Here is a 22,388-nt window from a genome sequence, read left to right on the forward strand (position 1 = left end):
CTTAAGGTAACCCGTGGATGGATGCCCTAACCGACGGTGCCAAAGCCAGGCTTCCCGGTCTGTAGTTCCGTGAGCCAAGCATCACCTTGCCTTGTTGAGCTATCTCATCCACATAGTACAATCCATCCCGCTCAGTGCCACGCCCAATAATCTCCCCCGTCCTGATATCCTGAAGTAAACAGAAGTGAGGATGCATAAGCATGGTACAATTGAGCTCTTTAGTAACATGGCTAATAGATAAGAGTTTGTGTGAAAGAGACGGGACATAAAGACAATTTGAGAGACGTAAAGTAGGGGAAATTTCTATAGTTCCGGCTCCTTCAACACGAGTCAAATCACCATTTGCAGTCTGAACATGCGTACGATGTGATGTTGATGACTTAATAATATCAGTTTTATCAAAAGTCATTGTATCAGTGGCCCCACAATCAAAAATCCACCCATTTTCTTTATCCCTAGTATCACAAGTGGTTTGGTAAGCAGCAGAGATATTTAGGGAATTTTTACACAATTGAGGGCTGGTTTTAGCATTATATAGAATAGTGGGGTGGTTTTGTATTTTCTGACAACTCGAAGGGGCAGTTGGCAAGAGATGGGGTACTTTTTGTAAATAAGGGAAAGATGGAGGGTTTAGTGTGACAACACTAAACCCTATACCTGATTGTGCCCCAATTTCTCCCATTTCTGCCGCCTCCAATGTGCCTTCTCCCCTTTCGTTTTTTTCAGTCGGCAAGAGCTGGTTCTCCGCCTCTGCCTCAACTCTCGCGGCCACCGCCGGAGCTCTGGTCGCCTCCTGACCATCTCCAACGCTGCTCACCACCTTCCCTTTCGCCACTTTGTGATTATCCTTTATTTTTCGCGATGAAGAGCTGCCTGAGTGGTTTGGCTGACCTCTGCCGGTGGTGGTCGGCTGAAAGCAGCCTTCCGGCCGTGGCGCATGGCAGTGGACGGTGGCAATCCCGGTCCCGATGGCTCCCGATGATGAAGGGTCCGGTTTGGTTGCCGGCTGTAGCTGGGCGGCCTCCCATCTCACTCTTGAGAATGCCGACTCGGCTGAGGGAACGGGAACTTCCTTGAGAATGTCCCGACGAAGTCTGTCATATCTCCTATCAAGTCCGGAGAGGAACTGAAATAATCGATGATTTCCGATCAGTTTTCAGGTGCTTGTTGGTCCCTTCTTCACAGCAGTCAAGTGGATTTGGGTTTCTTCGATCCATTCTGTGGATTTGTTGAATTGGTTCATTTGAATCTGTGTGGTTTATGGTTTCAATCTCTCCTGACATTCTGTAGGTTTTTTTTTTTTTTTTTTCAGGAATGAAGCAGGTGCTGCCTTGATTTGGTGAATTGGCTAAGAATGGTTTTGGTTTTGGATTATGAACGATGATGATTCGTTTCTGAGTTCCTAGGGTTGAACCTGCTCTGATACCATGTTAACACATGGTATCAACATTATAGAGAAGAGAAGAATCGAAGATTGAGAAGATTGTGTTTTGTATTGCTTGTTATCTTTTGTGTCAACTACAAGGCCCTTTTATAGGGTAGAGAAAGATTTACATAAGGAAAGAATAAACCCTACTCTAATCAAGGATTTTAGATTGCTGATTTTTATCCTTGATTGAACTCACCCAATATTTTCCATAAATACTTTCAATAGAGCCACTGTGTGGAGAAGTGTAAAGCAGAAATACAATTCACTATCCACCATGGAAGCCGAGTATGTAGCTGCTTGTGAAGCTGCTAAAGAGGCTGTATGGCTCAGGAACTTCCTAACTGAGATTGATGTGATTCCTAGTTTGCCGAAGTGCATCACAATTTATTGTGATAACGAGGCTGCTATTGCGAATAGCAAGGATTCAAGATGTCATCAATCCATGAAACACATTGATGGCAAGTATCATTACATTCGGTCTGTAGCTTTGATGCATATTGCGGGAGTTGATAATCTGGCTGATCCCTTCACGAAGAGTCTTCCTGGTGCGGTGTTCAACAAGCATGTTGAAGGCCTTGGAGATTTTGTAATAGCTAGAGGATATTATCAGTTTTCAGTCACATTGTATACTAAAAGTTTCCTTTAGTATAAGTGGGAGAATTGAAGGGTTGTATACTGAAAGCAAGACTTTATGCTTGTATACATTGATTCCTTAGTTCACTGTGATTCTTCTATCTGAAATATTGTTATTGCATAATCCTATTATAGTCCAATTTATCTCATACTATAGATTATATGGTGTGTTGTAGATCACAGAAGATCATATAATTGGAAAAAGTTGAGATATAAATTGAGTTCACAATCGAGGCAACTATGGACGAGTTGTTGGTTTAGATTGTAGCATAAATGGATAAATAGTTTATCTTGGCTATTTATTTATGCTAGTACCTTCGTGTATTGAACAGGATCACAGTGAGATGAATTCTTATATTCTGACTAATTAAGAATCAAGATCTCTGCGACTTAAATAGTCTTAACCTTAGTTGGATTAATCGGTGTGAATAATAGATTGACTATTGCTTTGATTTATCATGAGTTAGAGTTCTCTTGAAGCTCAATATACTCGATACTTTGGGTGATAGCAATTATTATTTGACATGCGATTATATTGCAATAAGGAACCGTGTCCTGCTAATAACAGTATGATAATATCCTCTCGAGGAACTTAATAAGTTTATCGTATTAAACCCTGCAGGTGGAATTAGTTCCGATACGATAATAAGTTTAAGTGGTAGCACTCGAGATGTCGTTTATAATTAAACGACTAATTAATTAATTAATTGATCGTCAGAGAAATTAATTAATTAATGGATATTGGATATCTTAAACACGGGGATTAATTAAGTTTAATACTAGCCCCGACTCACCTAAAGAATAAAGAGGAAATTCAGTATCAATTTCTAGTGGAATATATTAATACTTGTGTTTCGATTTTATTATGGCCGCTGAATAGGAAAATCGAGCACTGGGAGGCCAAACTTTATTCAAGCTAGTAGATCCCCGCTTGGCCAAATAAAGGCTTCACTTCATATGGGGCGTCCGTCCATCTATTTCTCACTTAAGCCTTTGGGCTTTATCTTAGTTTAATTAGATGATGGACTTATTATTTAGGGTTTTAATGCCCAGTATAAATAATAGGTACAACCCTAATTCTAATTACTTGTGACATTACGTGAGATAAAAAATAGAGAAATCTGTGAGAACACAGAAAGTGAGGCAGCGCGTTTCCCTAGGAAAAGGAGAGGACTTGAAGATCGTTGCCATCCAACGTCAAGTCTTGCCGTGGGAACAAGTTGGAAGATCAACACTGGAGTCGATCATTGCCGGATTTGCAAGTAAGACTCCATCCTCTTGCTATAGGCACATGGTTTTTGTATGTATTCGTTTGATATCCGAAATGGATCACGGGTACGTGAATCATATGTCAAAATATGGTTCCTTCACATATGATTTAGGCAGAGCGTTTAATAGAACAATAGCCTTATCTTCATCACCAAGAACTACTTCAATGTTTTCTAGATCATCAATCACTTTATTGAATTCATCTAGTTGCTCCAAAATGTTCGTATCATCAGCTATCTTGTAGGAATAGAGTGTTTGTTTAGAATATAACCTGTTGGCCAAAGACTTTTCCATATACAAGCTCCCCAACCTCTTCCACACAGCAGCTGCACTCTTTTCTTTTGAGACTTCTCTTAAAACTTTATCACTTAGGTTGAGGATGATTGCACTATGAGCCTTCTCTTGCAGTTCTAATTTCTTTGCATCTGTAACATCAGTTTTGTCATCCTTCACCTCCAAGTCTTTCAGATCATCTTCCTTGATGAAACTTGCCAATCCTTACTGAACCAGCAACAGCTTTCATCTTGATTTGCCAGATGGCAAAATCGTTCTTTCCATTGAATTTTTCAGCTTCATAACTTGTAGTCGCCATTATCGATTCCAGGTTGAGCTTCAAGATTTCGGATCTACAGATTGCGATTGAATCGGTTTGCGCCGTGGATGATCTCCCTTCCCACAGACAGCGCCAAATGTGAATGCAAACCAATAATGCAGCAAACAAAACACAGATTTACAGCAGCTCAAGAAACTCAACAAATCTAAACTACAACACTCAAAATTACGTGGTTCGGATTATTGCTAATCCTACATCCACGGGAAAGTCAACAAGAGTTTTATTACTTCACAAGATCGGAGAATTTACAATGAGAATCACTCAAGAAAGGAATAAAGGAATTCCTCACAAGAACTCACTCTACTGCAACACTTTTGCACTCTTAGTCCTTTTCCCTCACTGATACAATTGATTTCTATCTTCTCTCTTGTTTTTCTCACTACACACACACCGAAAAAATGAAAATAAGCTAAGCGAAGATGGCCTCCAGTCTGCAACGGCTATGAACTGAATCAGGAGACTCAAAAGCGTACCTAACTCTTGTTAGAGTTATTGCCTTTTAGTCCTCAAACTTTCTGCCTTCTAACTTGAGTCCTTCAATTTAATCAATATTATACAAATAACCCCAACAATAATAATAATAATAATAAATGGAGAAATGGCGAACGTCAAACTTAAGCCCCTTACGTTGAAACCTTCCAAAAAAAAAATTGAAAAGTCATCGATACACCCGTTAGTTGAACGGCTGCATCAACGAGGGGTAAAACTGTCAATGACCTTGTTTTGGAGCAAATCACGTTTCATTGTTTATAATTCAGTTAGTTGTTCTGTAATTTATAAATATTAGTATAAAAAAAATAATAAAATAGTAAAATTTAAAAATGGTGCGTAGTTTGTATGTGTAGGTGGGAAAAAAATGGGAAAATTCGAAAGGGAAAAAGGCGAAAAGACTGTCACAGAGCGACACCATTGCCATCTTTTCCACCTTACGACGTTTCCGTTTTCCTCCAAGTCCCGTTTCGGAGGGTTGGAATCTCTTCGTTCTAATCCCACTATATTTTCCGTTATGTATTTATTTTGTGTTGGATTATCCGCCGATGCTGTTCTGGTGTGTGATGATCAGTTTCTTTCCCGATAATTGTAACCGATTGACGCTGCATAACTGGATTCCTGGGTTCTAACTTACGTTTTTTGACAGCTCAGGTTAGATTCTCTAGTTTTTTAATGAACATGAAAAATTTGTAGGTGTTACTTTTTAGGTTGGGTCAGGAGTTTGTTTAACGAATTTTGTTAATAGGTTCACCTATATTTTTAGTTCTAGGTTATATGATCTGTTATCCTATCTCAGATGATCACTCCGTGATTGTTGAATTTAGTAATTACTATTTTTTCAATTCATATTTTAGGGGCTCCAAATTTTTTTGGGTGTATGATAGGGGTTTGTTTATATTTTGGTTGGATTGAGGGTTATTTTGTGTAATTCGTAGAGCTTTTTATCACAATTCAAAAGGATCGGGGTTTTGATGGAAGAATTATTTAATTGGAAGTGAGGTATTGGAATAAATCATATATTTCTGATTAAAATATATTGGATTTGTGGGCAGGTTTGTATAATTTGACTTCAACTATGAGCGGAGGCGGAGAAGAAGATCAATTCTTTGAAACGCGTGATGACAACGCCTCTTCTGCATCTGATTTGGGTTCCGATTGTTCAGAATTGTATGTGAATTCTGGGCTTGACAATTGTGCTTTGGAGTATGACTTTTGGACTAAAGAGCCAGGTAGTGTAAATGAGAGACGTGAACGGTTTCTGAGATGGATGGGTTTGAGCCCAGATTGCCGTGGGATTGGTGATGCTGAAGACGAAGATTCGTATCATGATGATGTAAAAAGGAATATTGACAGATTGAGTGATGATGGAGCGTCAGTGCTGGCTAACTTGGATGCTGACAAGCAGTTCTTCTCATCTCGCTCGTTGCAGTCCTTGCAGTCGCACGAGACCACGCATTTACTTCAAAATGGTGGTGCTGAGGGGAATCTGAGCTTAATGAAGAATGACGACAATGGAACAGAATCTGTCATGGATGAACTGACTGATGAGGAATATCTTTCAACATCTCTTGACTTTGGTGCGGACAAGATGATATCACTGGACGAGTTTCATAAAACACTAGGCTCATCATCTTTGGTGCAGCAGTTGTTGATGAAAAAGTGTAAGAAGTTGAACATGGTTGATCGAAGTAAGAAAAGTAACTGGCTCCAGAAATTTAATTCAGTTATCCAAATTGTGGATAGGGCAAAGGGGTTACTCAGTAAGGCAGAGATGACAATGGGTGAATCTACTACTCGAAGAGTTCGTGTCAGTTCATGTAAAAAGAACTCAAAAGAACTGTCATCTCTATACACCGGGCAGGAATTTCCTGCACATGAAGGTTCCATCTTGACCATGAAGTTCAGTCCTGACGGGATGTATCTTGCTAGTGCCGGGGTGGATGGTGTTGTCCGTGTGTGGAAGGTTCTTGAAGACGACCTTACAAAGAAATTTAGCCCTCATGATAGTGATCCTTCGTGTTTATACTTTTCACTCAATGACTTTTCCAAGTTGGCACCTCTTGATGTCCCCAATGGGGATGAACATACGAATAGCTTGAACAAATCTTCTGACTCAGCATGTGTTGTTCTTCCACCAAAGGGCTTTCAGTTATCGGAGAAACCTCTTCACGAGTTTCACGGACACAAAGGGGAGGTATTGGCACTCTCGTGGTCCAAGAATGGGGTCAGTATTCTTATTCTTTCTATAGATTTTTAACTGTTATTAGAGGTGAACTGACCGTTACTTATTTATATTGCAGCATTTGCTTTCATCTTCAGTTGATAAAACAGCTCGCTTGTGGCAAGTGGGATATGAAAATTGCCTAGGAGTTTATTCTCACAATAATTATGGTAAAGCCACTTCCATCTTGATAGAAGCAGTGTAACATTGATTCTCTCCATTGTGTCATTTATTTATTTCATTAATGATAATGATGAAATTCTCTATATGATGCAGTCACTTGTGTTGAGTTCAGCCCCGTGGATGATAATAATTTTATTAGCGGTTCAATAGATGGAAAGCTGCGAATTTGGGAAGTCCAGGGTGGCAGAGTCATTGATTGGACTGATTTTAAAGAAATTGTGACTGCTGTGGGATATAGGCCGGATGGAAAGGTCTGAGAATTTGTCATGCATAGCGTAATTTTCAGAGTTTTGGAGCCTTCTTAAATATTTTGTTTCTATTTGTTCAGGGAGGTGTTGTTGGCTCCATGGAAGGTACTTGCCGGTTCTATGACATCATAGGTATACCAATTCACAATTCACAATTCATAATTTCATATTGTTTTCTTGCCAATCCTAACATACTTTGGCATGATTGGTTAACTGACACAGTTTTCTTTAGATAATCGCTTGCAATTAGGTGATTCAATATGCTTGAAGGGGAAGAAAAAGTTGGCTGGCAAAAAGATAACTGGCTTTCAGGTGAGACTTTATGTAACTATCTTTTCTTTAAATGTTAGGAGCCAATTTCTATATTTTGAAAGCATTTGCAATGCAGTATTGTCCAACTGACATGAGCAAAGTAATGGTCACTTGTGCTGATTCTCAAGTACAAATACTATGTGGAACAAATGTCGTCTGTAAATTCAAAAGTGAGTATCTTGACTGATCCATCACACTCAGCCAACAAAATCCCGTAAGTTTCCTTCTAAAAATGCACATTTTGCCTGCTTTAGGTAACCGGAGCTCAGCAAGCCAAATGCCAGCTGCTTTCACATCAGATGGGGAGCACGTTGTATCAGCCACGGAGGATTCCAATGTCCGTGTGTGGAATTACACCAACCAGGAGCAGAAGTCATCCAAAGCAAAGAAAGTGTGGTCGTGTGAGAGCTTCCTCTCGCGCAATGCATCTGTTGCCATCCCATGGTGCGGGCTCAAGCATAAGCTAGGGGCATTGCCGGGAAGTATACTAGGAAATGGGCATTTCGATGAGAAATTGTTGCTGCAGAAATTCCAGGCTTCCATCCCTATGAGCCTGGGGTATTTCTTGGATGCTCTATACAAAGGAGCTGCGACGTGGCCAGAGGAGAAGCTGCCGAAGTCGAACCCTATTCCGCTGAAGCCATCAGTGTGCAAATCGGATTTCAAATTCTTGAAGAATGCATGGCAGAATGCGTTCAATTCGCCAAATTTGTGGGGGCTTGTGATTGTGACTGCAGGGTGGGATGGATGCATTAGAACATTTCTCAACTATGGTTTGCCTATAAAGTTTTGAGAGCAAATATATATAAATATGTATCGACAATTAATTTTTTTGTAGATGGTGCTGGTCAGGCAAATGTTGTAAAAGTGTTAACAACAATACAGTGTAGTGAAATAGTATTATTTTATTATTTTTTTGCAAAATGTAGGCTCAGTGCCAGAGACGTGCAATCTTCATTGAGTCGTATATGATGAGAATTATATATGGAGTGAATCGATGGCCCAAACACAAAATGTGTTGCATTTAGTAGCACTGATGGAGACTTCTAATCATGCAAATGAAGGATAATGTGTAAATTAATTAAAAGTATAGAGCCTACATTATTATAAGGGTTAAATTTTTTTATTTATAAAAACAGAGAATGTGTAAATTAACTAAAAGTAGAGCCTACATTATATAAGGGTTAAATTTTTTTATTTATAAAAACAGAGACAAGACCCAAAATAAACCGAAAATAAAATGTCACTTTATAATGGGACGGATGGAGTAGTAAATTAGAGATATAGCGTAAAAGAATGTTAGATGAAGTGATGTGTATTCTTTTATCCATCTTCTTTCACCAGAATTTCATTTTTCACTTGAATTTATTTTTTGTTTATTTTTTGTATCAGAGTTTCTTAATTGGGTTCTCATTGAATGAGAGTGTTCTGTTTGTTGGTGTTGTTGCAGATTAAACTACTAGATAAAATTTTATGAATTTGGTCTCTTTCGCTCCACAACATGACAATATATCCAAGCATATTTGGAGCTATCAACAAGCCGAATTACTTGAATAGGGGTTCAATGAGTGATTATTCGAACTTGTTAGTTCTTCAGTGTGTTCGTCATTTGTACATCTTATTAGCAAAACTACATTAAGAGGGTGTTTGGCTGAGCTTATTATAAGCTCATTCAAAGTATTATAAGCTCCTTCAAAGTGTTTGACAAAATAAGCTCCTAAACAGCTTATAAGCTCTAAAAATAAGCTCCAAAAGCTTATAAGCTCCCCAAAAAATAAGTTCATATACCCCAACTTATTTTTTTATAATCTCATATGCAACAATCATTTTACAAATATTTTTTCAACTATAATTTATTATTTTCATTATATATCATTCAAGTTCATTTTTCTTCGATTTTCACTCTCTAAAAAAATATTTTCTCTCTCTAGCAAAAAATATCTCTCTCTAGCTTATAAGCTCAATTATCCAAACACTTTGACAACTTATAAGCTACTAATAAACTATATCTTATAAGCTCCTAGAGCTTATAAGCTCTTTAAAATAAGCTTAGCCAAACACCCTCTAAGTTTTTGATTTGCTCTATTTATTCTAAGAAACTAATGCATTACAAACGAAAACATCGTATTTAATTTGTATTCTAAATATAGAATGTTGGGTTCCGTAGGGTTACTGAACTGGTGTATGAGGGGTGGGGGTATACACCAGTTGGCTATTCTTAGAACTTCTTTTAAAAACTGAAGTTAGTATCGAAATTGATACTGAAGTGAGGTGACTGAAGTTCTCAGTGTAAAACAAGATCAGTTAAGAACATGTGTCGACTTATACAGATATTGCTTCAGTATTTTAACTTTAGTGCGAGGAACTTGTCAACACACTGATAGTTCACTTAGGGTTTAAGTCTAATCAGTTTTAACAGAGAAGTGCTAGAAATCTTACTAACTATCCGAAGATTTGTTAGTTAGACTGATAACACTTGGAGCGGAAATGATTTTTATGAAATAGCCTTTAAGTGAATCACTTTGTTAGTTTTAGGGTTTATCTTTTCTCTTAATCAGTTTCAGTAAGGATAATCACTGGGCTTGTGCTTGCGGGTGCACAACAAACCTTGCTTCTGAAACACAAGTTTTAGAGCCAACCACTAGGTTGGACTTTTCTCTTTCTTAACTCGCAGTTGCTGAGACAACACACGTCTAGCTTGCGGTGGTTAAGATTCTCTAAGTTCAAACAACCGTCTCGAACTCTCTCTCTATCTCAAACGCTCTTCTCACTCTGGTAGAAAAGGGTTCAAATCTTCAACTAAAGATTACTGAGAACAGGCTCTCGAGTAATCGAAATCTATGCTTAGGATGAAGAATATTTGCCTAGAAACTTCTAAGATAATGTTTGTATTTCAGGTGAACTGATATTTGGCAATAGGAATTCTCTTATTCGATTCAAGTGTTTTGACTAAGTATAAGCCGAGTCTTGAGTTTGGCAGAGCTTCAGCGTATGTTCTTGAATCGCTGAGGTCGAAGGTTGATTATTGAGATCTATTTATAGACGAATGAGGAAGAATAGATCCGTTGGAGGAGATCCTTCAATCATATTGTTGGATTTGTATACTGAAAGCAAGAACGTTTTATGCTTGTATACAATGATTCCTATATTCACTATTTTATCTCCTATCTGATTGGGTTCATGATTGCATATGTATGTTCTTTATCTCTATATAAGTAGATTATATGGTGTGTTGTAGATCACAGAAGACCGTATAATTGGAATAACCTTAAGAGATATAATATAATCACAGCCGAAATAACTCCAGGACAAGTTATTGGTTTAGGCTGCGGTATAGATGGAAGTAGTTTGTCTTGACTACTTATCTATACTGGTACGTCATAACGTATTGATAGGACCACAATGAGATGTATTCTTCTATCTGACTTAAGTGAAGAATCAAGATCTCGGTAACTTATATGATCTTAATACTAATAAGATTTCAGATATATATGTTGATTCGTTTATCACTTTGATTTACTATGAGCGAGAGTTATATAGTAACTTGAGTACTCTGTATCTTGGGTGATAGCGGTTAATATATGATATTTGATTATCTGTATTAGTACTCGTATCCGAATAGGATAATGACATCCCCTTAAGGAGCTCAATAATGTTTATTGCGTTAAACCCTGCAGGTTGATTAAGTTCAGGCGCAATAATAAGTTTTGAGTGGTACTGCTTAAGGATTACAAAGAGATTAATTAATTAAGGCTGTCAGAGCTATAATTAATTAATGGATGTCGGATATTTTAAATACGAGGATTTAATAAGTCTAAATACAAGCCCCGACTCATCACCGGCAATAAAGGGGTAAGTCAATATCGGTTCTCTAGTGGAATGAACTGATATTTATAAATTAATTATGGTCTGGGCTGACCATAGATAAATTAATTTATTTGAGGCCCATCTTTATTCCATGTATCTGGTCCCTTGTAACACCCCGCATTTTTCCTCATTATAAATATTTTGAGTTTTATTTTTAAGAGCACGAAGATATAAAAATAAGTTTATGATGAGATGAGATATTCCAATAGTTTGAGCTATTATATTTTCGATGAAGAACTAGTGAATGAAATACTTTGAGGAAATAAGGATGTATAGAGATGTTGGTTGAACATTGATGAATTTAAAAATTTCTTTTCTTTCGATAGTTTGTAGCCGAGCTCTGGCGTAGCCATGCTCTGCTCTGGAAGCAGAGCTGAAGTTGAGCTCTTGTAACACCCCGTACTTTTATGAGTAGTAGTAGTGTCGAGACACTACAGAGAGTACTACGGTACTGAGATATGAGATTATAATTAAGATGAGATGAAGTTATGATGATAAATAAAGATATTGAGTATTAGAGTTACATTTTTTTTGATGAGACGAGTTATTCTTCTAGATGGAGATATGAGTCTGATAGAATCAATGATGAGGATAGAGAGTGAGCAGTTTGAGAAAACGAGTTGAGATAGAGATGCTGATTGAATTGAGAAAAGAGCATAATTTATTTTTCTCGATGACGGATACAGAGGTATCTATGAGATTAATTGTCCTGATGACGGATACAGAGGTATCTGTGAGTGTAATTGTCCTATTGTTAATAGGAACATCTGATTAAAAATAGAGTTGAGATAAGTGAGTGAGAAACCCTATAGAATGGAGAGTCGATTTGAGAGATGATCTAATTGAGAGATGATTGTTGATTGCTTCAATGAGAATTGTATCCGTGGTTTATCTGAGATGGTTTGAGTGATTGTTTGCGTGACTATTTGTTATGATGATATGTGTATGATTTGTTTTGTGTTATGTTAACACGGATTATTTTCAAGATTTTTGAGAACGAGATTATTTTTAAAATCGGGAAATAGCATACAGCTATTATTATTTTGCATATCAGTATTTTATGAGAAATGTTTTACTGAGATATATATAAATAAGTTTATGATGAGATGAGATATTCCAATGGTTTGAGCTATTGTACTTTTCGATGATGGGATTAGAGAATGAAATACTTTGAGGAAATAATGGATGTATAGAGATGATGGTTGAACGTTGATGAGGTTAAAAATGTCTTTTCTTTCGATGGTAAGTACCTGAGCTCTGGTCTTAGAGTTTTGCTCTGGCTTGCGAGCTCTGCTCGGGAAGTCAGTCCTCTGCTATGCCAGAGGCGAAGGCATTCGTCTGCCCAGACAGAGGGGAAGTCAGTCCTCTGCTATGCCAGAGGCGAAGGCATTCGTCTGCCCAGACAGAGGGGAAGTCAGTCCTCTGCTATGACAGAGGCGAAGGCATTCGTCTGCCCAGACAGAGGGGAAGTCAGTCCTCTGCTATGCCAGAGGCGAAGGCATTCGTCTGCCCAGACAGAGGGGAAGTCAGTCCTCTGCTATGCCAGAGGCGAAGGCATTCGTCTGCCCAGACAGAGGGGAAGCCATTCCTCTGCCCAGACAGAGGATGCATTCCTCTGGCGAGCATTTCTCTGCTCTAGTGCGGAACCTACTTTTGAGAGAGAGGAGTCAAAGCAAGTGGATAAACATTGTTAACGGATAAGATATTTTATGCAAGTGGATAATTAAGCATGTGTTAATTATCCAATACTTGATGGCTAAGTAAATGGGGTTGTATAAATAACACCTTTCTCTTTCATCCCCCATAACAGACGCCCCTTTCCTCTCTCTCCTCTCTCTTTTCTCTCTCCTCTCTCGACTGTCATTATCCAACGCCATTGATGAGCTAGTAAAAAAAAGCTTTGTAAGCTACTTTTTATCCCATAACCATCAATTAAATCTAGCTGAAAACACTCTTAAATCCATAGAACAAAAGCTGGGTTGAAGGTTTGAGCTAGGAATCATGAAGATGGAGTTATACTTTTCTCTACACAAAACATAAGAGTAAGCTTCTAAACACATGAATCTACTTATATCTAAGCTTTATGAGCATGTATATAGATGATTAGAGTATTAAAACAACTCCTAATTCAAGTTGTAGTTCATGAAGAAAGTGAGGATTCGAGTATAAAAATGAGCCTATGAGATTATAGTTATGATAGTTGATGGATTAAATGATGATTAGAAATGAGTGATAACGAATATGAGTTCTTGAGTTGATTTGAAGATTTGAGTGGTTATATGAGTTCTTGAGCATGCTATGATGTTAAGTGATGGTTTAGATTGATAATTAGAAGTGATAAAATGAGTTTGGTATGAGTTTGTTGTTGAGAGTTATGATGTTATATTCAAATTAGAGATGTTTTTGAGATATATGATTTTTGAGTTCAAATTGGAGAAATTTCGTAGGCCTACTGACCTACTGTGATCAATGGTTTTTCGATGTCTAATAGCTTTGAAAAATTTATAGCAAGTCCCTACATGAGTCTTGAGTATCCTGATAAAATTTCAAGCCATTTCAACTTCGTTTGATATTTCTTTAAAATGCAAAACCTAAACTGCACTTTATTATCGAGAATTTCAGAGAACAAAGGAAAGAGTCATTGATTTAAGTAGCTTCCTATGTGATCTAGCTTTCCAAATTTTTATGGTATCAACCTTATTGTGTTAGCTAGATACCCACCAAAGTTGGGCCCAGTTTGACAACGTTTACTATTTGTCAAAAATTGTAACTTTCGATTGCTCAAAACTGCCAGGAATGGTAGATCGTGGTAAAAATGTCATATCTCTCAAACCACTTGAAGTTTTCGACTCTACTTTTTTTTTAAATGAAACTAGACTCGTAGATCTTTCTTTTGGTATGAGTCTCGAGTCCCGGAGATGTCGGAGTCAGAACAGTTTAAATTTTGAAGTTGAGTCAGTGTATAAACAGAGCATGTTTTGATGATGTTTGATTGTGATTGCTTATGTGCCTTATGTGATTGTGTTGCCTATGTGTTTGAATGAGATTAGACGAGCCTTATATGAGAGATAAATCGAGACTTAGAACCATGATTTTTCTTGAAACCTATCCTTGAACTGAAGGATGTGTCATGAGTGGAGAGTTTATGTAGAGATGAGTAAGGAGATAGAATATGAGATAGAGCATGAGTTAAGGTTTGAGAATTAGTCAATGAGTTTCTAATCGAGATTCATTTTATGACATGAACCTTCGATGATGATGATCCCTGAAGACACGAGCAGAGCAAGGTAGTAAGTAACTCCGCTTTGACGGGAGATTTTGAGTAAGGTCTTCAGGTGGGCATTATTTTGAGTATACAGTTTTAGAGCTTTTCTAAACTGTTTTAAATGATGATGAAATTATGAGATGTTTTGATGTTTTGAGATTATGATGATGTTTGAGAATTATTGACTTGCCAATATTTTTATGATGATGTTGAGCTTGTATGTTTACCCTCTACTGTTGAGATGAGACGATCGGGTCCTGGGCAGTTGATAGCTATCCTGCCAGGGCTAGTGTACACTGAGGTGACTGTGAGCCGTTGAGCGAATCGGCCGGTCACGGTGCTTGAGAAGGAGGCCTACTTCTCAGTACCTGAGTTGAGATGATGATGAGTTGTAGATGTGGTACTTACTTGCTGAGTTTTGACTGCAGTCATTTGAGTCATTCATTCATTTATTAATGATGTTGAGTTTTAACTGCTTGCACAGGTTCTTTTAAGATATAATTCCTGTGTATTGCTGAAATGTGGCAAGTTCAATTTATAGCTCTATGAGCAGCTTTGTTTTTCGGCGATATGTCCACTGAGTATTTATGTACTCACGCCCTGCATGTATTTCTAAACGTGCAGGATAAGCGGAGGGGAGTATGGTGCGGTGCTGGTGGGGAATGTCTCGGGTTGACGTTTTCTTACTCTATCGAATGTTCGTTTGGTCGATAGAGTTTTGATATAAAGTTATGTTGTTTTAAATTAAGCATTTTACTCACGATTATATGTCTTCATACATATAGTCGGTTCACCTTTCGTTATCACACTCTGAATATTATGACTCTATATAAAAATCGAGCTATACTTGTTTTGCTTTTCAAGTCGAGATTTCTGATATTTATCTAGTTATGACGATATTGACGAATATACCCTTTTGATGAATTATGATGATCTTTCCTTAGCACGTTTCTTTGTGAGCTTCCGCTGTTGATCTATGTATTCTTTCTATCTTTCCCCTTTCTTTTATTAGTCGTATCGATACTCGGTCCCCGCTATTACTAGTGTCGGGATCGGGCTGCGACAGAGTGGTATCAGAGCAGGTCGTCTGCTCTGAGTCTAATGCTTGATTGAGTTGAGCTTTTATTTGCTCTTATTTATGAGTTGAGTACTAGTCTAACTTGAGTTCTTAGACTGGTTTGAGAGTCAGTGGAAACAGAACCCCAGCACCCCATCTCCTCCGACTTATCGAGGTAAGAGCTTTTGATGTTTTCTTTTCCGCTTTCATGCTGAGTTTTGAGTTGACTCACTAATGAGTTATGTGATGTTTGACGGTGGAACTATCTGAGCGTGATGAGAACCATGAGTTGAGGAATATTTGGGAGTCATTTTGAGGCGAGTATAGCCGTTGCCCCACCATACCAAATGAGAAAGAGTATGTTGATGATTGGGGTGGAATACCAAGTAAGTTTCGTATCCACTTTTGAGAAAAACGATGTTTTTGTTTTTAGGATGCAGCGTATTGTTGAAGCATCAACGAAATGCTGGTTTAGAGAGTGCGAGTCAGATGAGGACGATACGCTAGGAGAGTTTCTAAGCCCATTACCATCGACGCTGGCAGAAGGTTATTCCCTACGGAATCGACGGAGCGGAAGCTATCGACCTTCTGATTCCGCGATTACCACCCATGTGGGGAGTTTGGGCGACAACATTAGTCCCCCTATTCGTGGACACTACGTGGTTGGGAGGAGTGAGGTATGGTGATATTAGCGGTTTTATCGCGACGCTCAGCCATCGTTATTTTGCGTTCGGCGATTCCCCTGCACCGCCGTACGAAGTGCCCGATGGGCCAGTCCAGGGTGGAGAGTTAGTGGTTGTACCACCACCCCCTAGTGAGGCAATGCCGGTTATACCTGACCAGGCTGTTTCAGATTCGATAGTTTTCGAGACGTATTCACCGGTCATGGAGCACGATCCATTTTCGTATTTGGCGATGATCACATATCCTAACGCCGACTTACCATTGTGGGATTTGACCCCGGTGACGGCACCCTTGCCAATGCTACCTATCAGATCATCACCGCCGTTTGTTTTTACAGAACCTCAGATTCAGCGGGTATCAAGGCCATCCGATTCGAGAGTTGCCCCAGTACTAGATTCCGATGTTTTGGCTTTACAGCCTTACACGCACCAACTCCACTATGCACCTTATCGAGGCGCCCAAGAGGGAGGGTCTCGACCTACGAGGTCAGATAGCGAGGAGGAGGATCCAGACGAGGAAACTCCGGATATGACAGTTGAATGCGGGCGAACCCAGCCTTTTTTGCATCAGGTTGCGGACGACGGCACCGAGACATGGGTTTCTATTCCCGAGGTGCCGGTTTACTATCCGATGTATGACACGGATGTCGAGGATGAGCCGAGTGACGATAGCGTGTATCGGATCATAGACGAGTATAAGGATGTAGAGTCGAAGCCGAGTGAGGATGCACCAACTGATGATGTTGGGAGTAGGACATCAGGTAATGACGATGACAATGACGAGATAGGAGATTGATAGATGACGACCGAGACTATCTAGAGATGTATATGTATATGTATATATATATAGTGATGCATAGTCAATGTACATAGCTAGAAGCATAGCATAGAACATTTATGACGCTTAGTCCCTATGATGCTTGCATAGCGAAAGCACCATTATAGTATAGGGCGTTTTGTACAGAGAACCTTCGCTTTTGTGTAAGACCTCAAAAGTGAGGCAATTTTCCCTATGATATAGAGATGACGTTGATGACTAGAGAGCTTTATGTCACATCAGAGTTTTGAGATTGATGATTTGATGCATGATGTTAGATGAACGATAGAGATGACGAGAACTGAGATGAGAATTCTATATGAGAAACATAGAATTGAGTTGAGATATAGAGAACTGAGATGAGAATTCTATATGAAATATATAGAACCGAGTTGAGACGTATATTTGAGTTGGGAAAATAGAACTTGTATGTTGCGATGACGAAAAGATTAGCTTTGAGGCTGATATATTTATATATTTCTTACCCTTATAGTATGCCTCCGAGAAGGAGAAACAGAAACCGAGAAGAAAAGGAGGAACAGAGAAATCCTACACCACCACCTCCTCCACCACCAGAGAGGAGAATAGAGGAATTTTTCCTGAGACAAAATCCACCAGTGTTTAATGGATCTGGAGATCCTGCTGAGATGGAAGAGTGGATCCGGAGTATGGAACGAATCTTTAGATTTTTGAGATGTGATGATCACGAGCGTCTTACATGCATGTCCTATCAGCTCAAGGGATCTGCAGATTTCTGGTGGGAAGCTAAACAGAGAACCATGACCCCAGAGCAACTAGATGCCCTTACTTGGGATCAGTTCAAAGCAGCTCTGTGTGAGAAGTATATACCCCGGAGTTACCGGAAAAAGAAGGAAACAGATTTTGCCAATTTGAAACAAGGCAATAAGACAGTAGCCGAGTATGATCGGCAATTTTGCGATTTGGCTCGATATGCCCCATATCGAGTGGACACGGACGAAAAGATGTCGGAACTATTTTGTTCTGGTTTGAAGCAAGAGATACGAGTTGTGTTAGCAAGCCAGAGTGCGCTAACTTATGCTGAAGCGCTGAACAGAGCGCTAGATATGGAATTGGCTATGCAGCCAGAGAAAACGAGTCAAGCTTCGACGCAACAGTCGAACCCGAATTTTCAATCGGGAAGCCAATCTTTTTCTGGCCAAAGCCAGAAAGGCAAGAGAAAATGGGACGACTGAAGTCAAGGTCCCAAGAAGCTGTGGCAGAGTCAGAATGCACCGCCACACTATCAGAACCGAGATAGCCGGCCTTACGTTGGCCAGACTGCTCCAGCAGCAGCTCCACCAGGATCGCGAGGAATACCTCGTTGCCCGAAATGCAACAAGCTACACATCGGAGAGTGCAAGATGGGACAGAACAGCTGCTACACCTGCGGAAGGATCGGACACTACTCCAATCAGTGTCCAAATCGCCAGCAAAGTGGAGGCGGAGGAAGGCTGAACCAGTACCAGCCGCAGCTCAAAGCGATGGAGGGAGTCCTACCGCTACCACCGCCACAGCGACAACAGCCAGCCTATCGACCACGTCAGTCAGGAAGGCAGCCGCCAGCCCCGCAGGCGAATCAACCCCATCATCAGAGAGTGTTTAGGTATGAGCGGAAGGCTCAGGACAAGAATCGAGGAAATCTAGCAGGTATTGGTGAGTTGAAGGGTGTATCCATAGTAATACTGTTTGACACGGGAGCACCCCATTCTTTTATTTCCCCATACTTGTGTCGATACTATAGATTTGAACATAGAGCATGCTCCGCAACGTCTAAGAGTGATGACTCCTATAGGTAGAACCACTACGATCTCACTCGTATGTCCTGACTTAGAATTCGAGCTAGAATTGATTAAGCTCATGGGTAATAACCTAAGGATGATGTCTATGTAGCACATAGATATTATTTTGGGAATGGATTGGTTAGAGGAGAACCATGTGATGATACAAAGCAAGGAGAGACGAATATCGTTTCAATTTCCAGGCCAAGAGCCTACTTCGTTTATTGGCGTTGTGAGAAAATGAAGAAAGTCGCCAATAATTTCGGTGCTTCAAGCCCGAAAGCTTTTGCAGAGAAAGGATACAACCACGTATGTTGTATACCTGAATCCGAGTGAGGAGTCCAAAACAAACATAGATGACGTGCCCGTCGTGCGAGAATACAAAGACGTTTTTCCTAAAGCTTTATCAGGTTTACCCCCAGATCGATAGCTCGAATTTACGATTAATCTTGAGCCCAGAGCCGCACCGACGTCGAAGGCCCCATATAGTATGGCCCCGATAGAGTTGTAAGAGTTGAGGCTGCAACTTCAAGAATTTTTAGATTTGGGCTTCATTCGACCTAGTGTTTTCCCCGTGGGGAGCACCGGTTCTCTATGTCAAAAAGGAGGACGGTAGTTTGAGGTTATGCATTGACTACCGCGAGTTGAATAAGTTGACACAGAAGAATAAGTATCCGTTACCTCGGATCGATGATTTATCAACTCCAAGGAGCAAGCACTTTTTCAAAGATTGACTTGAGAACGGGGTATCATAAGCTGAAGATAAGATCGGAAGATATTCCGAAGATGGCATTTCGTACAAGATACGGGCACTATGAATTCATAGTCATGCCTTTTGGATTGACGAATGCCCTTGCAGTGTTCATGGATCTCATGAACCGAATCTTACACGAATACTTAGACAAGTTCGTGTTAGTGTTCATAGATGACATTCTGATTTACTCAAAGAGTAAACGAGAACACGAAGAATATTTGAGAATCGAGTTTGAGAGCTAAAAAGCTATATGCTAAGTTCAGCGAATGTGAGTTTTGGCTTAAAGAAATCAATTTCCTTGGCCATGTCGTGTCTGCGAGAGGAATAAAGTAGACCCAGTAAAAGTTCAAGCGGTAAAGTGGAGAACACCGAAATCCACAGTTTTCTAGGATTAGCAAGGTATTACCAATGATATATTGAGGGCTTTTTGAAAATCGCTAAGCCATTGACGCACCTGCTAAAGAAAGAAGTTAAATTTGAGTGGACGAACGAGTGTGAGTTGAGTTCTCAAGAGCAGAAGAAGAGAATTACCACTGCCCCAGTTTTAGCCGTTCCAAAGGAGAACAAAGAGTATGCAGTCTATACAGACGCATCGAAAAATGAAATGGGATGTGTACTGATGCAAGATGGAAGAGTTATTGCATATGTCTCACGACAACTCAGGCCGCATAAGGTGAATTATCCGATGCATGATTTAGAGTTAGCAGCCGTAGTGCATGCTTGAAAGGTTGGAGACACCATCTTTATGGAGTACGGTGTGAGATATACACCGATCACAAAAGTCTCGAGTACTTCTTTGAGCAAAAAGATCTGAACATGCGACAGAGAAGATGGCTAGAGTTGGTGTAAGATTACGATTGCAGGATAAAATATCACCCTAGAAAAGCTAACGTTGTCGCTGATGCGTTGAGTAGAAAGAATCAAGGAGAGTTAAGATTTTTCCTTACTCAAGAAGAAAACTTGATCAAAGAATTCGAGATTGAGATTGGAGGTAGTGATACCACCTCAAACGACGGAAATAGTGATTGCTACACTGAACGTTACATCTGACCTACGGTCAAGGATAATCACAACTCAAAGAGAGGATGAAAAGATGGAGAGGTTACGAATGAAGATTCGAACCGAGAAGATGGAGAATTATCAATAAACGACAGACAAAGCCATATTATTTGATGGAAGAACGTGTGTGCCTGATAGAGAAGAGTTGAAAAATGAAATCATGAGTGAAGCTCATGACACCCCTTATACAGCACACCCAGGAGGTACAAAAATGTACCAAGACTTAAAAACGAAATTTTGGTGAAAAGGAATGAAACGAGAGATAGTGCGATTGCACGGAGTACCGATGACGATTACATCGGATCGAGATTCCAGATTTACTTTACGTTTCTAGACGAGCATGTAAAAAGAGTTAGGTACTAAACAGAATTTTAGTACAGCCTTTCATCCGCAGACGGATGGACAATCCGAAAGGACTATACAAGTTTTAGAAGACATAATTAGAACTGTTGTGCTAGATAGAGGAAGTCAATGGGAGCAAGTTTTGCCCCTGATCGAGTTTGCTTATAATAACAGTTTTCACTCGACTATTAACATGGCTCCATACGAAGCCCTGTACGGACGAAAATGTAGATCCCCGTTTTATTTGGGATGACGTTGGAGAGAGAGAAAGTACTTGAACCAGAAGCCATTGAAGAGATGATCGCCATTGTGCGACAGATTCAATAGAGAATTAAAGAAGCACAAGATCGCCAAAAGTCTTAGGCAGACACTAGGCGAACATAGATTCATTTTGATGTAGGAGACAAAGTTTTTTTTAAAGTTTCCCCATCCAGAGGAGTACATCATTTTGGAGTTAGAGGAAAACTCAAACCGAGATATATATTAGACCCTACAATATACCCGAGAAAGTAGGCCCTGTTGCCTATAGACGTGCGTTGCCTCCGAGCATCGCGAACGTTCATAACGTTTTCCATGTTTCACAATTAAGAAAATACGTGTTTGATCCAAAACACGTCATTCATTAAGAAGAAGTGTCCCTAGAGCCGAACTTGAGCTACGAAGAGGCCCGATGCTATTCTGGACCGGAAGATCCAGCAACTGAGAAACAAGTCAATTCCTTTGGTGAAAATCCAATGGAGACATTATGGGCAAGAGGAAGCAACATAGAAAATTGAAAAGAAGATGAAAGAGAAATATCCCGAGCTTTTACCCGAAAGTGAATAATTCAAATTTCGGGACGAAATTTTTTTTTAGGGGGGTAGGATGTAACACCCCGTACTTTTATGAGTAGTAGTAGTGTCGAGACACTACAGAGAGTACTACGGTACTGAGATATGAGATTATAATTAAGATGAGATGAAGTTATGATGATAAATAAAGATATTGAGTATTAGAGTTACATTTTTTTTGATGAGACGAGTTATTCTTCTAGATGGAGATATGAGTCTGATAGAATCAATGATGAGGATAGAGAGTGAGCAGTTTGAGAAAACGAGTTGAGATAGAGATGCTGATTGAATTGAGAAAAGAGCATAATTTATTTTTCTCGATGACGGATACAGAGGTATCTATGAGATTAATTGTCCTGATGACGGATACAGAGGTATCTGTGAGTGTAATTGTCCTATTGTTAATAGGAACATCTGATTAAAAATAGAGTTGAGATAAGTGAGTGAGAAACCCTATAGAATGGAGAGTCGATTTGAGAGATGATCTAATTGAGAGATGATTGTTGATTGCTTCA

At 39.5% G+C, this 22,388-nt stretch overlaps 1 protein-coding gene across 1 annotated transcript; it reads left to right on the plus strand.

Moving 5' to 3' along the window:
- The first annotated feature begins 4,725 nt into the window (after positions 1-4,725).
- LOC130992966 (2-deoxy-glucose resistant protein 2-like) lies at positions 4,726-8,324 on the plus strand. Its single transcript, XM_057917681.1, has 8 exons — positions 4,726-5,087; positions 5,489-6,660; positions 6,737-6,827; positions 6,934-7,091; positions 7,169-7,220; positions 7,321-7,400; positions 7,477-7,570; positions 7,655-8,324. Exons 2-8 carry the CDS (start codon positions 5,512-5,514, stop codon positions 8,191-8,193), a joined length of 2,163 nt encoding a protein of 720 aa, XP_057773664.1. The 5' UTR covers positions 4,726-5,087; positions 5,489-5,511; the 3' UTR covers positions 8,194-8,324.
- Positions 8,325-22,388: the final 14,064 nt, after the last annotated feature.

This window comes from Salvia miltiorrhiza, chromosome 7 (assembly GCF_028751815.1).
Source record: "Salvia miltiorrhiza cultivar Shanhuang (shh) chromosome 7, IMPLAD_Smil_shh, whole genome shotgun sequence".
Taxonomy (NCBI): Eukaryota; Viridiplantae; Streptophyta; class Magnoliopsida; order Lamiales; family Lamiaceae; genus Salvia; species Salvia miltiorrhiza.